Source organism: Antechinus flavipes, chromosome 2, assembly GCF_016432865.1.
Source record: "Antechinus flavipes isolate AdamAnt ecotype Samford, QLD, Australia chromosome 2, AdamAnt_v2, whole genome shotgun sequence".
NCBI classification, from domain to species: Eukaryota; Metazoa; Chordata; class Mammalia; order Dasyuromorphia; family Dasyuridae; genus Antechinus; species Antechinus flavipes.
In genome coordinates this window covers 677,536,219-677,554,379 of record NC_067399.1, presented here as the reverse complement: position 1 = coordinate 677,554,379, position 18,161 = coordinate 677,536,219, and the positions used below count along the sequence as shown (strand labels likewise).

At 46.0% G+C, this 18,161-nt stretch overlaps 1 protein-coding gene across 2 annotated transcripts in view; it reads right to left on the bottom strand.

Moving 5' to 3' along the window:
* The window catches only part of DOCK1 (dedicator of cytokinesis 1), a 467,911-nt gene that overhangs the window by 377,086 nt on the left and 72,664 nt on the right, over positions 1–18,161 (bottom strand). For both annotated transcript variants that reach the window (XM_051982706.1, XM_051982707.1), the window contains exons 13-16: positions 11,091–11,216; positions 7,430–7,554; positions 6,080–6,178; positions 4,421–4,493 (exon numbers count right to left, since the gene is read on the bottom strand). In XM_051982706.1, coding sequence (XP_051838666.1) covers positions 4,421–4,493; positions 6,080–6,178; positions 7,430–7,554; positions 11,091–11,216 — 423 coding nt within the window. The remainder of the gene's footprint in view (positions 1–4,420; positions 4,494–6,079; positions 6,179–7,429; positions 7,555–11,090; positions 11,217–18,161) is intronic.

Sequence of the window (18,161 nt, the reverse complement as noted above, 5' to 3'; positions counted from 1 at the left end):
GTTCTAAAACAAAAGAAAGCGGAAGATGTAAAGGGCTGAAAACTCTTGAGCAGATGCAGTTGGACAAAGGAGCACTTAAGGCTAATTACTTATTGAACAATACTCTATTAGCATATGCTTGGAAAATGGCCCTTCCCACTATTCTATGCTGGCTCGCTAATTGGTGTATACAGAGAATTGTAGGAGGGATTAGGGGGTGGAGTAAGACTAGCCAGGGTCACTTCTGGGCAGGAGACGAAGAAGGAGGGTCCAGAGATTCTGCTTCCAGACAATTCAATCCTACCTCTAAACACCAAGAATAAAGAATAAGGACTTTTGCTTACCCAGACTCCGGCTGATTCTAAGGTATCCAGGATGCTAATGCGGTCATCACACAAGGGATCCTGCATCCTCTGCAGGAAGACTTCCAGTGGAGGAAAACCAACATGGCTCCTGGGCCCGGCCAGCTACCTTTGGACAGCTCTGATGCTGACTCAGTTTTCTTTCTAGCAACCTAAATGCGGGTCTACCTACCTCCCCATGTGCCCCTCAGCTCTTCTCTATAGGTGAGCAGGTCCAAAATGGCCCCGGCCATGGGACAGTCCTTTGGCTGTTTAAAGACGAGAGAGCCTGTCCCTTCCTGTCTCTTTCCTGAGACCATGGGCAATTTTTCTATATATTATGTGATCATTATCCTCTACATGATAATCACAAATCATTAGAGTAGCTAACGTTACTACAAGCCAGGCCCTGCTGAGCATCTTACAAATCTGATAATTGCCTTTGATCCTCACAACAACGACGGGAGGCAAGAGCTGCTATCATCCCCCGGGGACAGTCTCACCCAGGTCCCCTTCTTTCTAAATCACCACGTTCACTCGCACAGCCCTCCTCACCAAACAGCTCTTTCCTGGACATTGTTGCCACGTCCTGGGTCCAACCACGGGTCTCTCCATCGTCTGCCACGTTGGCTCTTCCAACAAGGCACTATTTCACAAGTATCAGGGTTTAAGGGGAGATTTTTTTCCCCCTTTAACAAACATCTCATAAGGTATAATTTCCCAAAGAGATAATGACCCAGAATGGGCCAAGTGTGACCCAGGAGCAACAATATGAAAAGATCTGGAAGAAGACCTCAGTTAAGTGGGGCGGCTTTCTGGGGGCAACTGGACAGGCCAATGGGGAAGAGTCAGGAAGACACTCACTAGTTACATGTTAGGACAAAATTTTCAGCCTCAACTTCCCATTTAGAAAATGGGGGTAATAAGAGCACTTACCCCCCAAGACTGTTGGTAAAGCTCAAACGAGACACCACATGCAGCATTAATTATAAGCCTTAATATGGTATATACATGGAGCTGCATACAATATAATCTGGAGAGGTACAGGGTTAACCTGGACAAGAACAAGAAATGTAAGGTCAAGATGGGCTGAGATCTGTCCTGCTGGAGGGAACATAGATTTGGTTGAGATTCACTGAAAATAATCCAACTAAGTCAAAGGAGTTCTAAAGAACTTGTTTAATTAAGATATTTCTAATAACAATTGAGTCATCTCAAAATCAAGTGTAGCAAACCCAGAAAGGGAGACCACTCAGTAGTGTTTTCACTCCCAATTTTTTGAATTTTCCTGAAGTTGCTAATAGACTAAAGAGATGTTCCTCATTTGCTAAATTGGTTGCTTTGTCACATGGCTCCTTTGTTCTATCACTTGCTAAGGCTCCCTACAGCCTTTTGGTCAAAACCTTTGCTCCTCCATAACCATTTTTAGCTTCCAATCAGACTTCTTTGTGCCCAAGAACACTAATCATCCATCCCAGCGAGTGCCAAATGAAACCTCGTTCCTTCCCGACACCAGGACTTTGCTCGCTCGCTGCCTGTTAATGCCCTGTCTCCCTTCCCTTCCATTCCAGCCATTCAATCCTCCGAGGTCCAAGCTGAGAGAAAAGAATTCTAGACTTCGAGCCATGAGAACTGAGTCCAAGAGCCTCGGTTTCCTTGTCTGCAAAATGGGGACAATGGCAGCCGTGGCTGTCAGAGGAGCACTCTCTAAGGCTTGGTGACTGCTGTACGGAGGCCAGCCTGCCCGGCTCCCCCTTCTGCGGGTTCCCCAAGCTTACTCCGTCCTGGCTAACAAGATTACAGGGTCACTGCGTGCGAGTTCCTGGAGGGCAGGACCATCTCATACATTCTTGGTTAGCCCCCGCAACATCCTGTTCTTCTTGTCTGTCCTGGGTGTCTGGTCTAAGACTCAGGGCTCTCCTGGGTAAGTCCCTACCATCAGGGAGCTTATATTCTGACCGGAGGCAGAGTGCAGCCTCGATGGACCCCAGGACACCGGGAGATGGCGAGCCCTGAGCTGCAGCGGATTTCCCAGGGATCCACAATTAAGGAACAACGGGGAAACCCCACGAATCAGAGCGGCCACTTCCTAGTCCAGCTCCGTGATTCAAAGCTCAGAACCTGCCAATAGGCACCCAAGGGAGACAGAACAGGGAAGAGGCCCATAGGCAGTGTCATAGCGGCAAAGAAACTTCCTTAAACCTGGAGCTTTGCAAGGGAAAGATCTGCCTCAAGTACCCAGAAAGCAGCGGCGAGATGGGCACAAAGGAACTGGCTGGTTTTCTTGCCTTCCACATCTTTTCTGAATTTTTTTAAAATTCTGACCAAAATCAGGATATATCCTTTGTATGTCCACGGTGGGGGGACAGTGTGGATAGAGAATCCAGATGACAGACAGACAGATGACAGAGAGATCAGCATTTCTTTATAAGGAGCAGCCCCCAAGCCAAGGCAGGGCCACAGCCACTGTGAGCAGGCAAGTGCCTGTGGGGGAGCCCGCCTCCCATTCAGAGCAGGGTCCCCCCTTCCGGAGGCCCCGTTTTTACACACAGGGCAGTGAAAGGCCTCGGGATGGTCCCCAAGAGCAGCCAACGGGGCTGCGCGGGACAGCCAGGCCGGGTCTCCCCACTGAGGAAGACCGTTGGGTGAAGGGATGATCCTGGTGAAAGGAAATCCTGGCACAGAGGGAAGAACTAGAAGCAATAGGAGATGGGAAGGAGACACAAATTTAGGTTTGAGGTCAGGAAAAAACTTGTTAAACACGGGAGCCGCCCTAAGGGGAACGGTGACTTCGGGAGATAGGGAGCCCCTGTGACCAAAGCTCTTGCAGCACAGCCCGAACGACCATTGTCAGAGATTCTGAGATTACCCTGGTGCAGACGGGACTACGCGGCAATCGGGATCCCTTCCCGTTACAGGACCCCAGACCAGCTCCCACTCCAGCCTCAAGGGAAGCCGGACGCAGTTCCAGCCGCGAGACAGCGCCGTGCATTCAAAACTGAATCCGAATACAAATTCTGCCTCAGACACATATATGCTGGGTGATCTTGGGTAAACATTTAACCTGTTTGCCTTGGCTTGCTCCTCTGTAAAATGGGAATAATTACAGACTAGCAACTACTTCCTGGGGCTGTCGTGAGGATAAAATGAGATAATGTTTGCAAAGTGCTCTAGTGCTCTTGTAGTTGCTATCACCACTTAAACAAAGACGATTACTAACAGGGAATTATGAGATCCAAAATAGGAGCCGCCCAGATCACCGTGTCCACAAAGTCCGCAAGATAACAAATCCTTCCCAGTCGTGCACCTCGGCACGGCCGCACATAGGAAGGCTTGCTCAGGATCACATCAGATCAGGCTTGAGAAACACAGGAATCACTTTGAAAGAGAGAGAGCGGATCCTGCCATGGTTTTAATTCCCTTAAAATCAACAGGAATTATTTTCCTCTTAAGCAAAGTGAACGTAGCGTAACTTTGGAGAGGTCAGCTGAAGATTCACCCGGATGGGGCTGGCTTATTTATTACAGATTTTTGGAATAAAAGATACAAATCACATCATTTCATTCCACATAAAGGCCTAAATGTTTTCTGAATATAGAGACAATAAAATGGAATCACTGAGATATTGTAGAAAAAGGCAAGAAGACTTTGATTTTCCTAATCTCCAAAACATATGATGTCAAATTTCAGCTACTTCTTTCAATTAATATTGCCCGCAACTTGTTGGGCAGCCGTCAGATCCCCCTTGACAAACGAATGGGGAAAGAAAGCTTTCCCTAAGATTCCCCGGAAGAGACGGGCCTGCAGAAAATACTTTCTCCTAAAGGAAGGCCACTGTGAGCGAGGCAAGAGCTACTTCCATAAGCACAAGGTTAAGGCTGGAGGGGTCGGCCCGACACTGGCAATTCAGAAAGAAGGCCATGGAGCCGGAGACAGCCCCAGGGGAGGGAAGGTGGCCCTTCTCTTAGGAAGCAACTCAGAACTCCCGGAGAGTCCCAGGGAGTCCCTCCAGCCGGGATGGCTCATTCTGAGGGTTTTCCCAAGGCTGCAGCTGCTCCCCTTCTACCAAACACAGAACAATGAGATCAGGCACTACTCACAATCCTGGGAAGACCGGTGGCGGAACGTGAACCTCAAGTGGCTGCGGTTGACATCCTCAATGGGAATTGCCACCTACATCAAAGAGAAAAAAGTACAGGTATTCGTTACATCTTCAAATGGCTTCTCATTTTCAAGCAGAGTTTGAACCTCTGGGGGTCACGGCCCCTCCCTGTCTACTAGGGATTTAGATCCAGGGGGCCAATGGAAGCCTCCGCAGAACTGTGGGTTTTTAGCTGTCCTAATCACATGTGATTCTAAAGGAAATCATTTATATTTAAGCAGTTATTAAAATATTCTCTTAATCATCAACTCCAGGTTCAGAATTCTGAGTTTTAAAGTTCTTAAGCATATCTTTCGATTCAGTTCTGGTGACAATGACAAAAACACTTCCTTCCCCACCAGAAAGCGGGTTTAATCCCAGGCTCCCAATTTCTCCTGGCAGTAGCTGGAATGAAAGCTACACTAATGCCCAGGAAACAAAGGCCGAGCCGGCCGGCAGGCCAGATGGGAAAGGAGTCTCATCGCTCTGAGAAACCACGGCTCGTTTGGAACAGCATTTTTAATTCCAATTTCTATTTTACGATACTGTCTCTCACTCTAACCCTCGATACCTGCATCCAGAAAGCCGGCCCCAGCCTTGATTTTCCAATATCCCAACCTTTGCACACCCAGGCTCAGACCTGGCTGGTGGCAGGTTCACTGGGTTAGATCAACAGATGGCTTTCTTAAGGAATCCTGGACCTCCATGTGACAAGGAGCCCTGTCTGGACATCTTGGGATGGGCTCCTCGCCTCCCTTGAAGTCATTCTGTCTCTGTCTCTCTCTTTCTCTCTGGCTCATAGTGTCTCCTTGTCTCTGTCTCTGTCTCTGTCTCTGTCTCTCTCTTTCTCTCTGGCTCATATTGTCTCCCTGTCTCTGTCTCTGTCTCTCTCTCTGTCTCTATCAGTCTCTGTCTCTGTCTCTCTCTCTCTCTCTCTCACATACACACACAGACCCTAACAGAGAGGAAGACAAAGCGCTCTCTTTGGCAGGACTCTGGTCATTTTTCGCCATGGAAGTCCTGTGCTCCCGCCCCAAAGGAGCAGAGCTTGCCATGTTCCAAGGAAAGCTGGTCTTGTTCCTTAGCAACCTTGGATGACTTTTGTGGGCTCAGCCGTCCAGCTTCCTCTCAGGGCCAGTCAGCACACAGGAGTACTGGGAGTGGGAGAGCAGGAAAGGGAAGGGTGGGGAATGGGAGCGAGAACGAGAATAAGAGAAAAGGAAGAAAAGAAACAGAGGGATACAGGGAAAAGGAAAGGAAGGGGAAGAAGAGATAGAGGAGGAGAGAGAAAGGGAAAGAGGAAAAGAGGGGCCGTGGCCCCTGACAAAGGAACCCGGATCTGGGCACATTGTGAGACCCCGCCATGGCTGCTGCTCTGCCTGTAAAACTCTGGGACCCCTACTCATCCAGCCCTGGGATTTCATGGCCTCAGCCCAGCAAAGACTCTCTGACCCTCGTCCCTTCCCTTCTGAAATGGGGCTGCGAGCAGCCTTCTCTGGGACCCCGTGACACCAGGAGCAGAGGAAGGAGGAAGGACGGGACGGGAACTGGAAGTGGGGAAGCCAAATGGGGGACGGCCCAGAGGGCGAAGGGCGCGCCTGCCAGGAGCCCCAACTACCTTGACAGTCTCGAACCACCGCGGCTGCTTCACTTGGTAGTAAATCACCGACTTGTACTCGGAGAGGGCATCGTCACCAGCGCCGGGGAAGATGACGCTCTGTGAAGAAAGGGTCCGAGAGGTGAGGCCGGCCCGGGCTGGCCCCACAGGCCTGCTCCCCCGACACATGCACTAGACAGACACATACTAGACAGACAGACAGACACGCACTAGACAGACACACACTAGACAGACAGACAGACAGGCACACACACACACACACACACACACACACACACACATATATGAGGAGGAGGAAGGGGAAGGCTCTAGTCAGAGACACAATCTCAGAGACAGACTTTGCACAGCGGCCGTAACCGAATTCTCCCTCGGGCCATTCTACAGGCTGAGAGAAGCCAGAGCATCCCCTCGTTTGGGCTGGGCCGGGGAGCTCGCAGCTGAGGGGTCCCCACTTTTAGGCTGCAGGAGGAACAAGCCCCACAGTCTAGTCCCAGGAGGTGTTCCCATGTTTCCTCCTGGACAAGGAGCCTCCAAGCTGCCACATGGAAAGGGCTCTTGCTGACTCCAGAGAACTGGACAAAAGGGCCTGGGGTGGTGCGAGCCCAAGAAACGCCATGGCAGGAAGGGGGGGGGGGGGGGGGAGAGCACGTCACACGAGACCTGGTGACTGCACAAATGACTTAGCTCTTTGGGACCTCCATTCCCTGGGAGAAGCACCTCCATGACAGGGATGTCTGAATGATCAAATGACATAAAGCAGATCACGTGTTTACAAATCTCAAATCGAGAGAAAAATGGGAATGTTAAACTGGGAGCAGGAAAGAGTTTTTATTTTGAACCCCTCAAGGGGCCAAGCAAAATGCCTTGTGTGGAGTAGGCACTTCATAAATGCTCATTAAATTGGAGTGACCTGGGAGACAGAGGGGAAACTGGGGGAATATGATATAAAAAACACAAGTTCTGAGCAAAATTTAAATAGACAAATTGATGGATTCATCACAAATCTAAAGTCATTTGTGGGAACCTGGAAACCCCCCAGTGCCAGCCTTTCTGAAAAGCAGAGGATGCTCAAGGTTCCCAGAGGAGAAGGCCCAGAGTCTCCCGAGTGGTTCCCAAGGAGCTCGGGTCTCCCAGAAGTCCCTGGGCAAGCTTGGGCAAGAAAGGGAGCACCCAGAAGTGGCCTTCCCCTTGTTCCTCAAGGCCCACACTTTAAAGACATTATTTTACAACAGACAGAAGCATAAGGTGCTACAGATGAGCCGAGTTCTCTCCTTCACTTTCTGAAACCAGGGGAAGGGCCAGGAACAAAGGGCTCTGGGAAAAAGCGGCCCCCAGCCCCAGAGACGATACCTCCAATCGCTTTCCATCTTCATCATAGACAGACACGGTGACCTCGACGTTCTTCGCCGTGGTCTTGCTGCCTTTATCAAAATCTCCTTGAACGAACGTTACATAAATATCATTCCGAACATCACCTGAGGGGAAAAATGATACCTGTAAAGTCAATCCATTATGCATGGCGTGACGGCGAATTATGCAAAATTTGCCAAACTGCCGGCAACCCTCTCAGAATATTATAAATACTAGATCAGGCGATTAAGAAGCATTTTCCCAAATGAGGATCTTTTTAAAAGACAGGCTAATGGTCATCTTCAGTCACCAAATGCTTCATTTTCACCTTGCCTCGTCAAAGATGAAAATACAGCCCGGAGAAACCCTAATTACCTCTTCTGGCCTTCGTGCAAGACAGTGACGCGACTGACCCACCACCAGAGCATCCCAGGTGCAGAACCGAAAGGAGCCTTGGCAGGGAGCTAGCTCACCAGCATCACTTTACGGATAAGGAAACTGAGGCAGAGAAAAAGGAAGTGATGACGGCCCAAGTCCACAGAGGCAGGGGCCAAATCTGGACGTTCCTCTTCCGAAAACCTACACAATAGCCTATTAGTGACCAATGTCTTCATCCAGCATTCAAGGCTTCCAACAAACAGATGCTGGCTCTTTCCAGCCCTCTCTCTTCCAGCCCCTCCGTTGGTACCCTGTGCCTCTTCTACTTCCTGCCTTCGCTCATTTTATTCCCGGCATTTTTCTCTCAGGGCGCCTCTTTTACGTGGGACGTCCCGTTAGACCCTAAGTTTCAGGAGGGCAGAAACGAAGTCTCAACTTAACTTTGTATCACCACTGAGCCAACTCCCAGAGCTCAGAAGGTGCTGAACAAACACTGGTTCAAACAAAGTGACAAGCATCGTACATCTGTGACGCAAGGAGCAGAGGGATTTCTGGAGCAGTGCAGCGTAACAAACGGCCTCCGCGCCTCCCAAGCAAGGGCCGAGGCCCACAGCCCCGCGGTCTCCGTCTTCGGACCGAGGCGGACCCAGCACTGTCCGCCAGGCTTTGGGAACGTCAGGCCGTAATGAGATCCCACCTTTCTGATCTGAGGGAAGGCAGGAAGAAGGAAAAGCCCGAGGCACCAATCGTGGACGAAGAAGGGCTCGTTGAGCCAACAGAGGAGGATGGAAAGGTTGTTGAATGTCAGATGGAGACGTTCAAACTTGACTTGGTCAAAGAGCCAACTTTTCTATTCTGATTCTAATGTTTCTGCTTCAGCTTCTGACAAAAGAAGGGCTGGTTTGGTTTTTAAGAAGCAAACCAATGTGTTAAGTTAAAATAAATTAAAACATTATTATAACCTTAATCCAAGGGACAACCCTAAAGGAGCATCCGCCAGTGACCGACCAGGAGCGGGGCCCATTCTCCTGCCCCCAAGACAAACAGTAGCTAATATTTTCAAGACAAAATTGAGCATCGGAATCAGGAGACTGAGAATCTTGGGTCTGCCCACAAATGGGATGGTGATATTGGATAAATCCCTTCCCTTCCCTGGACCAACGTTTTCTCGTCTGGAAAATGGACTGGGCGATCTCTGACGCACTGGCTGGCTTTTAAAACTTGATCAACTGACAAAAGATTTCAAATGTTGAAAAGTCAAAACCACACAAGCAAAACTGAAGAAGGGCTGGCTTAGAATCTATCATTACTATTAGATCAGGAGGTGCCTTTATTTAAAAATCATATTCAGTCAACAAGCATTTATTAAGTATTTACCCCAAACAAAGCTAAGTACTAAAGATAGAAAGAAAAAGTGAAAATGTTTCTTCTTCTCAAGGACCAAGTGGTAAACTCCTATAGTATGGTTATAAGTAATGTCCATGACTGTAGTAATCTTACTGTTCCCAGCTTATTGATAAGAAAACTGAGGGACAACTGGGTGACGCAGTGGATAGAGCACCAGCCCTGAAGTCAGGAGGACCTGAGTTCAAACCGGCCTCAGACACTTAACACTTCCTGGCTGTGGGCACTTAAACCCAATTGCCAAAAAAAGGAAGGGAGGGAGGGAGAGAGGTATGGAAGGAAGGAGGGAGGGAGGGAGGGAAGGAAGGAAGAAAACTGAAATAGTAACGGAATAATAGAAGTTGGAATCCAGTCTCACATTGTTCCCCTGGCGCCATGTTGGATGTTGAATTTGTGAGCAAGGTTGCTACGGGTAAGACCTTTCATTCAATCTTTTTTCTTTTATTATTATTTTTTAATTTACAATTCTTTTTTTTTTCATAATTTTATTTGTTTTCAATTTGGGGAACCAAACAAGTATCTCCATAATACAGTACAATACAAAGATGCCTGCACATCATCCTGCACACCTTGCTATTCCCTCCAAATATACAACAAAGTTATGGAGTAAATTTCTTCCTTTCCCTCTTTTTTCTCCCACCCTCACCCTACAGGTGGCTACCATTAGATACAAATGAGTACATATATGTAAAATGAGTCTATAATTAGTTTTTTCTCTGGATGCAGATAGTGTCTCTCTTCATAAAACCATTATTTTGTAATGGTTTTAACAGGGATGGCTGTTTACTCTTAATAAAATTGAGTTTGTGTTTGCAGTTTTGTTTTTCTTCCCAGGTTATTTTTACTTTCTGAAGCCAATTCTTCCTGTGCAACAAGAGAAGTGTTTGATTCTGCACACAAATATTGTATCTACGACACTGAGACATATTTAACATGTATAGGACTGCTTGCCATCGGGAGGAGGGGGTGGAGGGAGAGGAAAAGTCAGAACAGAAGAGAGTGCAAGGGATAATGTTGTAAAAAATTACCCAGGCATGGACTGTGTCAATAAAAAGTTATAATTATGAAAAAAATAAAAATAAAAAAATAAAATCCAGTTTGAAAGGATCACTGTCATTTCCTAACGGCTGGGCAACTTCCATTTGCCTTACGTCCCAACTCTACCGAACAAGAAAGGGATGCAAGGAAGCCGCTCCCATAAGTCTCTCTCACACTATCCAGGGGATTGATCTGCAGGAGGCACGTTACCCTGAAGCCTCATCATCTGCTGCACAAAAAACCTCACTAAGAAAAGGAGAGAATCTGGATGTTGGGGGAGATGGGGAATACTTCAAAGTCCCTTAAACAGTCAGGATCACATCAGGCGCTTCTTAAAGAAATGAACTCAGACTGTTCTTTGGATGGGCAATTCTGAGGCTGAAGCTCGGGACAGAATTCACTGGAAAGGACCTTGAGGCTGAGAGAGATCGGAAGCAAAAGGAGAAGGGGGTGGGGCAGAAGATGAGATGGAAAGATGGTATCATGGGAACAACAGATGGGAGCCTGGATAAGCCTAGAGAGAGAGTGGAGGGCGGAAGGGCCCTCGGTGTCCAGGGGGGCGTGAAGAGTCGATCATGGCTGACAGGCTGAACAACAATTCATCTGAGTAGATACCAGGCAAGACACACAGTATGAGGAGGACTGAAGGAACCTCTAAGAGTTGGAGATGACGAGCAAACACTGGAGGCGTGGGGCCCGAGTGTACCCGCTCCCCTAACTGCCCGCCTCTGGACACCAGCCAGCCTTAACCGACCACGCACCCGCTCCACCCTCAGCGCTACAACAACCATGGAGAAGGCATTCACCAACCCAGGGGCCTGCAGACCGCCTTCCCACTTACCCGGCATAATGATCTCCGGAAAGCCCATTTTCCGAGCAACGGCAGTGGTTCTGTCCACTAAGTGGGGAAATTCTTTGCGAATCTGGCGAATATCTCCAGGGAGAAGCTTCAGTGTTACCCACAATCCTAAAGCAGAAAAATCTGAGTTTAGACAAAATAGACACTAAGAGATTGTTTTTTATTTTTCATGTAAAGTCAGAATTTGAACTCAGGTCTTCTGAATTCAGATCCAGTTCTTTTATTACTGCTGCTGTCATTCACACTAATACTGCTACTGCTGCTGTTGACACTGCTACTACTGCTGCTGTTGCTAGTATTACTGCTGCTGTTCACACTATTACTGCTGCGTCGTTCCTACTAATGCTGCTGCTGCTGCTGCTAGTATTACTGCTGCTATTCACACTGCTATTACTGCTGCTGTTGTTCCTACTAATGCTGCTGCTGCTGCTAGTATTACTGCTGCTGTTCACACTGCTATTACTGCTGCTGTCATTCCTACTAATACTGCTGCTGCTGCTAGTATTACTGCTGCTGTTCACACTGCTATTACTGCTGCTGTCATTCACACTAATACTGCTACTGCTGCTGTTCACACTGCTATTACTGCTGCCGTGTTCCTACTAATGGTGCTGCTGCTGCTAGTATTACTGCTGCTGTTCACACTATTACTGCTGCGTCGTTCCTACTAATGCTACTGCTGCTGCTAGTATTACTGCTGCTATTCACACTGCTATTACTGCTGCTGTTGTTCCTACTAATGCTGCTGCTGCTGCTAGTATTACTGCTGCTGTTCACACTATTACTGCTGCGTCGTTCCTACTAATGCTACTGCTGCTGCTAGTATTACTGCTGCTATTCACACTGCTATTACTGCTGCTGTTGTTCCTACTAATGCTGCTGCTGCTGCTAGTATTACTGCTGCTGTTCACACTGCTATTACTGCTATGTCATTCCTACTAATGCTGCTGCTGCTGCTAGTATTACTGCTGCTGTTCACACTATTACTGCTGCGTCGTTCCTACTAATGCTACTGCTGCTGCTAGTATTACTGCTGCTGTTCACACTATTACTGCTGCTGCTAGTATTACTGCTGCTATTCACACTGCTATTACTGCTGCTGTTGTTCCTACTAATGCTACTGCTGCTACTAGTATTACTGCTGCTATTCACACTGCTATTACTGCTTTTGCTATTCATACATTACTATTGCTACTGTTATTACTGTTATTCATATGACTACTACAACTGCTATCCATACTATTACTGCTGCTGTCATTCACACTAATACTGCTACTGCTACTGTTCACACTGCTATTACTGCTGCTGCTAGTATTAATGCTGCTATTCACACTGCTATTACTGCTGCTGTTGTTCCTACTAATGCTGCTGCTGCTGCTAGTATTACTGCTGCTATTCACACTGTTATTACTGCTTTTGCTATTCATACATTACTATTGCTACTGTTATTACTGTTATTCATATGACTACTACAACTGCTATCCATACTATTACTGCTGCTGTCATTCACACTAATACTGCTACTGCTGCTGTTCACACTGCTATTACTGCTGCCGTGTTCCTACTAATGGTGCTGCTGCTGCTAGTATTACTGCTGCTGTTCACACTATTACTGCTGCGTCGTTCCTACTAATGCTACTGCTGCTGCTAGTATTACTGCTGCTATTCACACTGCTATTACTGCTGCTGTTGTTCCTACTAATGCTGCTGCTGCTGCTAGTATTACTGCTGTTGTTCACACTGCTATTACTGCTATGTCATTCCTACTAATGCTGCTGCTGCTGCTAGTATTACTGCTGCTGTTCACACTATTACTGCTGCGTCGTTCCTACTAATGCTACTGCTGCTGCTAGTATTACTGCTGCTGTTCACACTATTACTGCTGCTGCTAGTATTACTGCTGCTATTCACACTGCTATTACTGCTGCTGTTGTTCCTACTAATGCTACTGCTGCTACTAGTATTACTGCTGCTATTCACACTGCTATTACTGCTTTTGCTATTCATACATTACTATTGCTACTGTTATTACTGTTACTCATATGACTACTACAACTGCTATCCATACTATTACTGCTGCTGTCATTCACACTAATACTGCTACTGCTACTGTTCACACTGCTATTACTGCTGGTATTAATGCTGCTATTCACACTGCTATTACTGCTGCTGTTGTTCCTACTAATGCTGCTGCTGCTGCTGCTAGTATTACTGCTGCTATTCACACTGTTATTACTGCTTTTGCTATTCATACATTACTATTGCTACTGTTATTACTGTTATTCATATGACTACTACAACTGCTATCCATACTATTACTGCTGCTGTCATTCACACTAATACTGCTACTGCTGCTGTTCACACTGCTATTACTGCTGCCGTGTTCCTACTAATGGTGCTGCTGCTGCTAGTATTACTGCTGCTGTTCACACTATTACTGCTGCGTCGTTCCTACTAATGCTACTGCTGCTGCTAGTATTACTGCTGCTATTCACACTGCTATTACTGCTGCTGTTGTTCCTACTAATGCTGCTGCTGCTGCTAGTATTACTGCTGTTGTTCACACTGCTATTACTGCTATGTCATTCCTACTAATGCTGCTGCTGCTGCTAGTATTACTGCTGCTGTTCACACTATTACTGCTGCGTCGTTCCTACTAATGCTACTGCTGCTGCTAGTATTACTGCTGCTGTTCACACTATTACTGCTGCTGCTAGTATTACTGCTGCTATTCACACTGCTATTACTGCTGCTGTTGTTCCTACTAATGCTACTGCTGCTGCTAGTATTACTGCTGCTATTCACACTGCTATTACTGCTGCTGTTGTTCCTACTAATGCTGCTGCTGCTGCTAGTATTACTGCTGTTGTTCACACTGCTATTACTGCTATGTCATTCCTACTAATGCTGCTGCTGCTGCTAGTATTACTGCTGCTGTTCACACTATTACTGCTGCGTCGTTCCTACTAATGCTACTGCTGCTGCTAGTATTACTGCTGCTGTTCACACTATTACTGCTGCTGCTAGTATTACTGCTGCTATTCACACTGCTATTACTGCTGCTGTTGTTCCTACTAATGCTACTGCTGCTACTAGTATTACTGCTGCTATTCACACTGCTATTACTGCTTTTGCTATTCATACATTACTATTGCTACTGTTATTACTGTTACTCATATGACTACTACAACTGCTATCCATACTATTACTGCTGCTGTCATTCACACTAATACTGCTACTGCTACTGTTCACACTGCTATTACTGCTGGTATTAATGCTGCTATTCACACTGCTATTACTGCTGCTGTTGTTCCTACTAATGCTGCTGCTGCTGCTGCTAGTATTACTGCTGCTATTCACACTGTTATTACTGCTTTTGCTATTCATACATTACTATTGCTACTGTTATTACTGTTATTCATATGACTACTACAACTGCTATCCATACTATTACTGCTGCTGTCATTCACACTAATACTGCTACTGCTGCTGTTCACACTGCTATTACTGCTGCCGTGTTCCTACTAATGGTGCTGCTGCTGCTAGTATTACTGCTGCTGTTCACACTATTACTGCTGCGTCGTTCCTACTAATGCTACTGCTGCTGCTAGTATTACTGCTGCTATTCACACTGCTATTACTGCTGCTGTTGTTCCTACTAATGCTGCTGCTGCTGCTAGTATTACTGCTGTTGTTCACACTGCTATTACTGCTATGTCATTCCTACTAATGCTGCTGCTGCTGCTAGTATTACTGCTGCTGTTCACACTATTACTGCTGCGTCGTTCCTACTAATGCTACTGCTGCTGCTAGTATTACTGCTGCTGTTCACACTATTACTGCTGCTGCTAGTATTACTGCTGCTATTCACACTGCTATTACTGCTGCTGTTGTTCCTACTAATGCTACTGCTGCTGCTAGTATTACTGCTGCTATTCACACTGCTATTACTGCTTTTGCTATTCATACATTACTATTGCTACTGTTATTACTGTTACTCATATGACTACTACAACTGCTATCCATACTATTACTGCTGCTGTCATTCACACTAATACTGCTACTGCTACTGTTCACACTGCTATTACTGCTGGTATTAATGCTGCTATTCACACTGCTATTACTGCTGCTGTTGTTCCTACTAATGCTGCTGCTGCTGCTAGTATTACTGCTGCTATTCACACTGCTATTACTGCTGCTGTTGTTCCTACTAATGCTGCTGCTGCTGCTGCTAGTATTACTGCTGCTATTCACACTGTTATTACTGCTTTTGCTATTCATACATTACTATTGCTACTGTTATTACTGTTATTCATATGACTACTACAACTGCTATCCATACTATTACTGCTGCTGTCATTCACACTAATACTGCTACTGCTGCTGTTCACACTGCTATTACTGCTGCTGCTAGTATTACTGCTGCTGTTCACACTGCTATTACTGCTGCTGTCATTCCTACTAATGCTGCTGCTGCTGCTAGTATTACTGCTGTTGTTCACACTGCTATTACTGCTGCTATTCACACTGCTATTACTGCTGCTGTTGCTAGTATTACTGCTGCTATTCACACTGTTATTACTGTTACTCATATGACTACTACAACTGCTATCCATACTATTACTGCTGCTGTCATTCACACTAATACTGCTACTGCTGCTGTTCACACTATTACTGCTGCGTCGTTCCTACTAATGCTGCTGCTGCTACTAGTATTACTGCTGCTATTCACACTGCTATTACTGCTTTTGCTATTCATACATTACTATTGCTACTGTTATTACTGTTACTGTTATTCATATGACTACTACAACTGCTATCCATACTATTACTGCTGCTGTCATTCACACTAATACTGCTGCTGCTGCTACTAGTATTACTGCTACTGCTGCTGCTGCTGTTCACACTGCTATTACCGCTGCTGTCATTCCTACTAATGCTGCTGCTGCTGCTGCTGTTCACACTGCTATTACTGCTGCTGTCATTCACACTAATACTGCTACTGCTGCTGTTCACACTGCTATTACTGCTGCCGTGTTCCTACTAATGGTGCTGCTGCTGCTAGTATTACTGCTGCTGTTCACACTATTACTGCTGCGTCGTTCCTACTAATGCTACTGCTGCTGCTAGTATTACTGCTGCTATTCACACTGCTATTACTGCTGCTGTTGTTCCTACTAATGCTGCTGCTGCTGCTAGTATTACTGCTGCTGTTCACACTATTACTGCTGCGTCGTTCCTACTAATGCTACTGCTGCTGCTAGTATTACTGCTGCTATTCACACTGCTATTACTGCTGCTGTTGTTCCTACTAATGCTGCTGCTGCTGCTAGTATTACTGCTGTTGTTCACACTGCTATTACTGCTATGTCATTCCTACTAATGCTGCTGCTGCTGCTAGTATTACTGCTGCTGTTCACACTATTACTGCTGCGTCGTTCCTACTAATGCTACTGCTGCTGCTAGTATTACTGCTGCTGTTCACACTATTACTGCTGCTGCTAGTATTACTGCTGCTATTCACACTGCTATTACTGCTGCTGTTGTTCCTACTAATGCTACTGCTGCTACTAGTATTACTGCTGCTATTCACACTGCTATTACTGCTTTTGCTATTCATACATTACTATTGCTACTGTTATTACTGTTACTCATATGACTACTACAACTGCTATCCATACTATTACTGCTGCTGTCATTCACACTAATACTGCTACTGCTACTGTTCACACTGCTATTACTGCTGGTATTAATGCTGCTATTCACACTGCTATTACTGCTGCTGTTGTTCCTACTAATGCTGCTGCTGCTGCTAGTATTACTGCTGCTATTCACACTGTTATTACTGCTTTTGCTATTCATACATTACTATTGCTACTGTTATTACTGTTATTCATATGACTACTACAACTGCTATCCATACTATTACTGCTGCTGTCATTCACACTAATACTGCTACTGCTGCTGTTCACACTGCTATTACTGCTGCCGTGTTCCTACTAATGGTGCTGCTGCTGCTAGTATTACTGCTGCTGTTCACACTATTACTGCTGCGTCGTTCCTACTAATGCTACTGCTGCTGCTAGTATTACTGCTGCTATTCACACTGCTATTACTGCTGCTGTTGTTCCTACTAATGCTGCTGCTGCTGCTAGTATTACTGCTGTTGTTCACACTGCTATTACTGCTATGTCATTCCTACTAATGCTGCTGCTGCTGCTAGTATTACTGCTGCTGTTCACACTATTACTGCTGCGTCGTTCCTACTAATGCTACTGCTGCTGCTAGTATTACTGCTGCTGTTCACACTATTACTGCTGCTGCTAGTATTACTGCTGCTATTCACACTGCTATTACTGCTGCTGTTGTTCCTACTAATGCTACTGCTGCTACTAGTATTACTGCTGCTATTCACACTGCTATTACTGCTTTTGCTATTCATACATTACTATTGCTACTGTTATTACTGTTACTCATATGACTACTACAACTGCTATCCATACTATTACTGCTGCTGTCATTCACACTAATACTGCTACTGCTACTGTTCACACTGCTATTACTGCTGGTATTAATGCTGCTATTCACACTGCTATTACTGCTGCTGTTGTTCCTACTAATGCTGCTGCTGCTGCTGCTAGTATTACTGCTGCTATTCACACTGTTATTACTGCTTTTGCTATTCATACATTACTATTGCTACTGTTATTACTGTTATTCATATGACTACTACAACTGCTATCCATACTATTACTGCTGCTGTCATTCACACTAATACTGCTACTGCTGCTGTTCACACTGCTATTACTGCTGCCGTGTTCCTACTAATGGTGCTGCTGCTGCTAGTATTACTGCTGCTGTTCACACTATTACTGCTGCGTCGTTCCTACTAATGCTACTGCTGCTGCTAGTATTACTGCTGCTATTCACACTGCTATTACTGCTGCTGTTGTTCCTACTAATGCTGCTGCTGCTGCTAGTATTACTGCTGTTGTTCACACTGCTATTACTGCTATGTCATTCCTACTAATGCTGCTGCTGCTGCTAGTATTA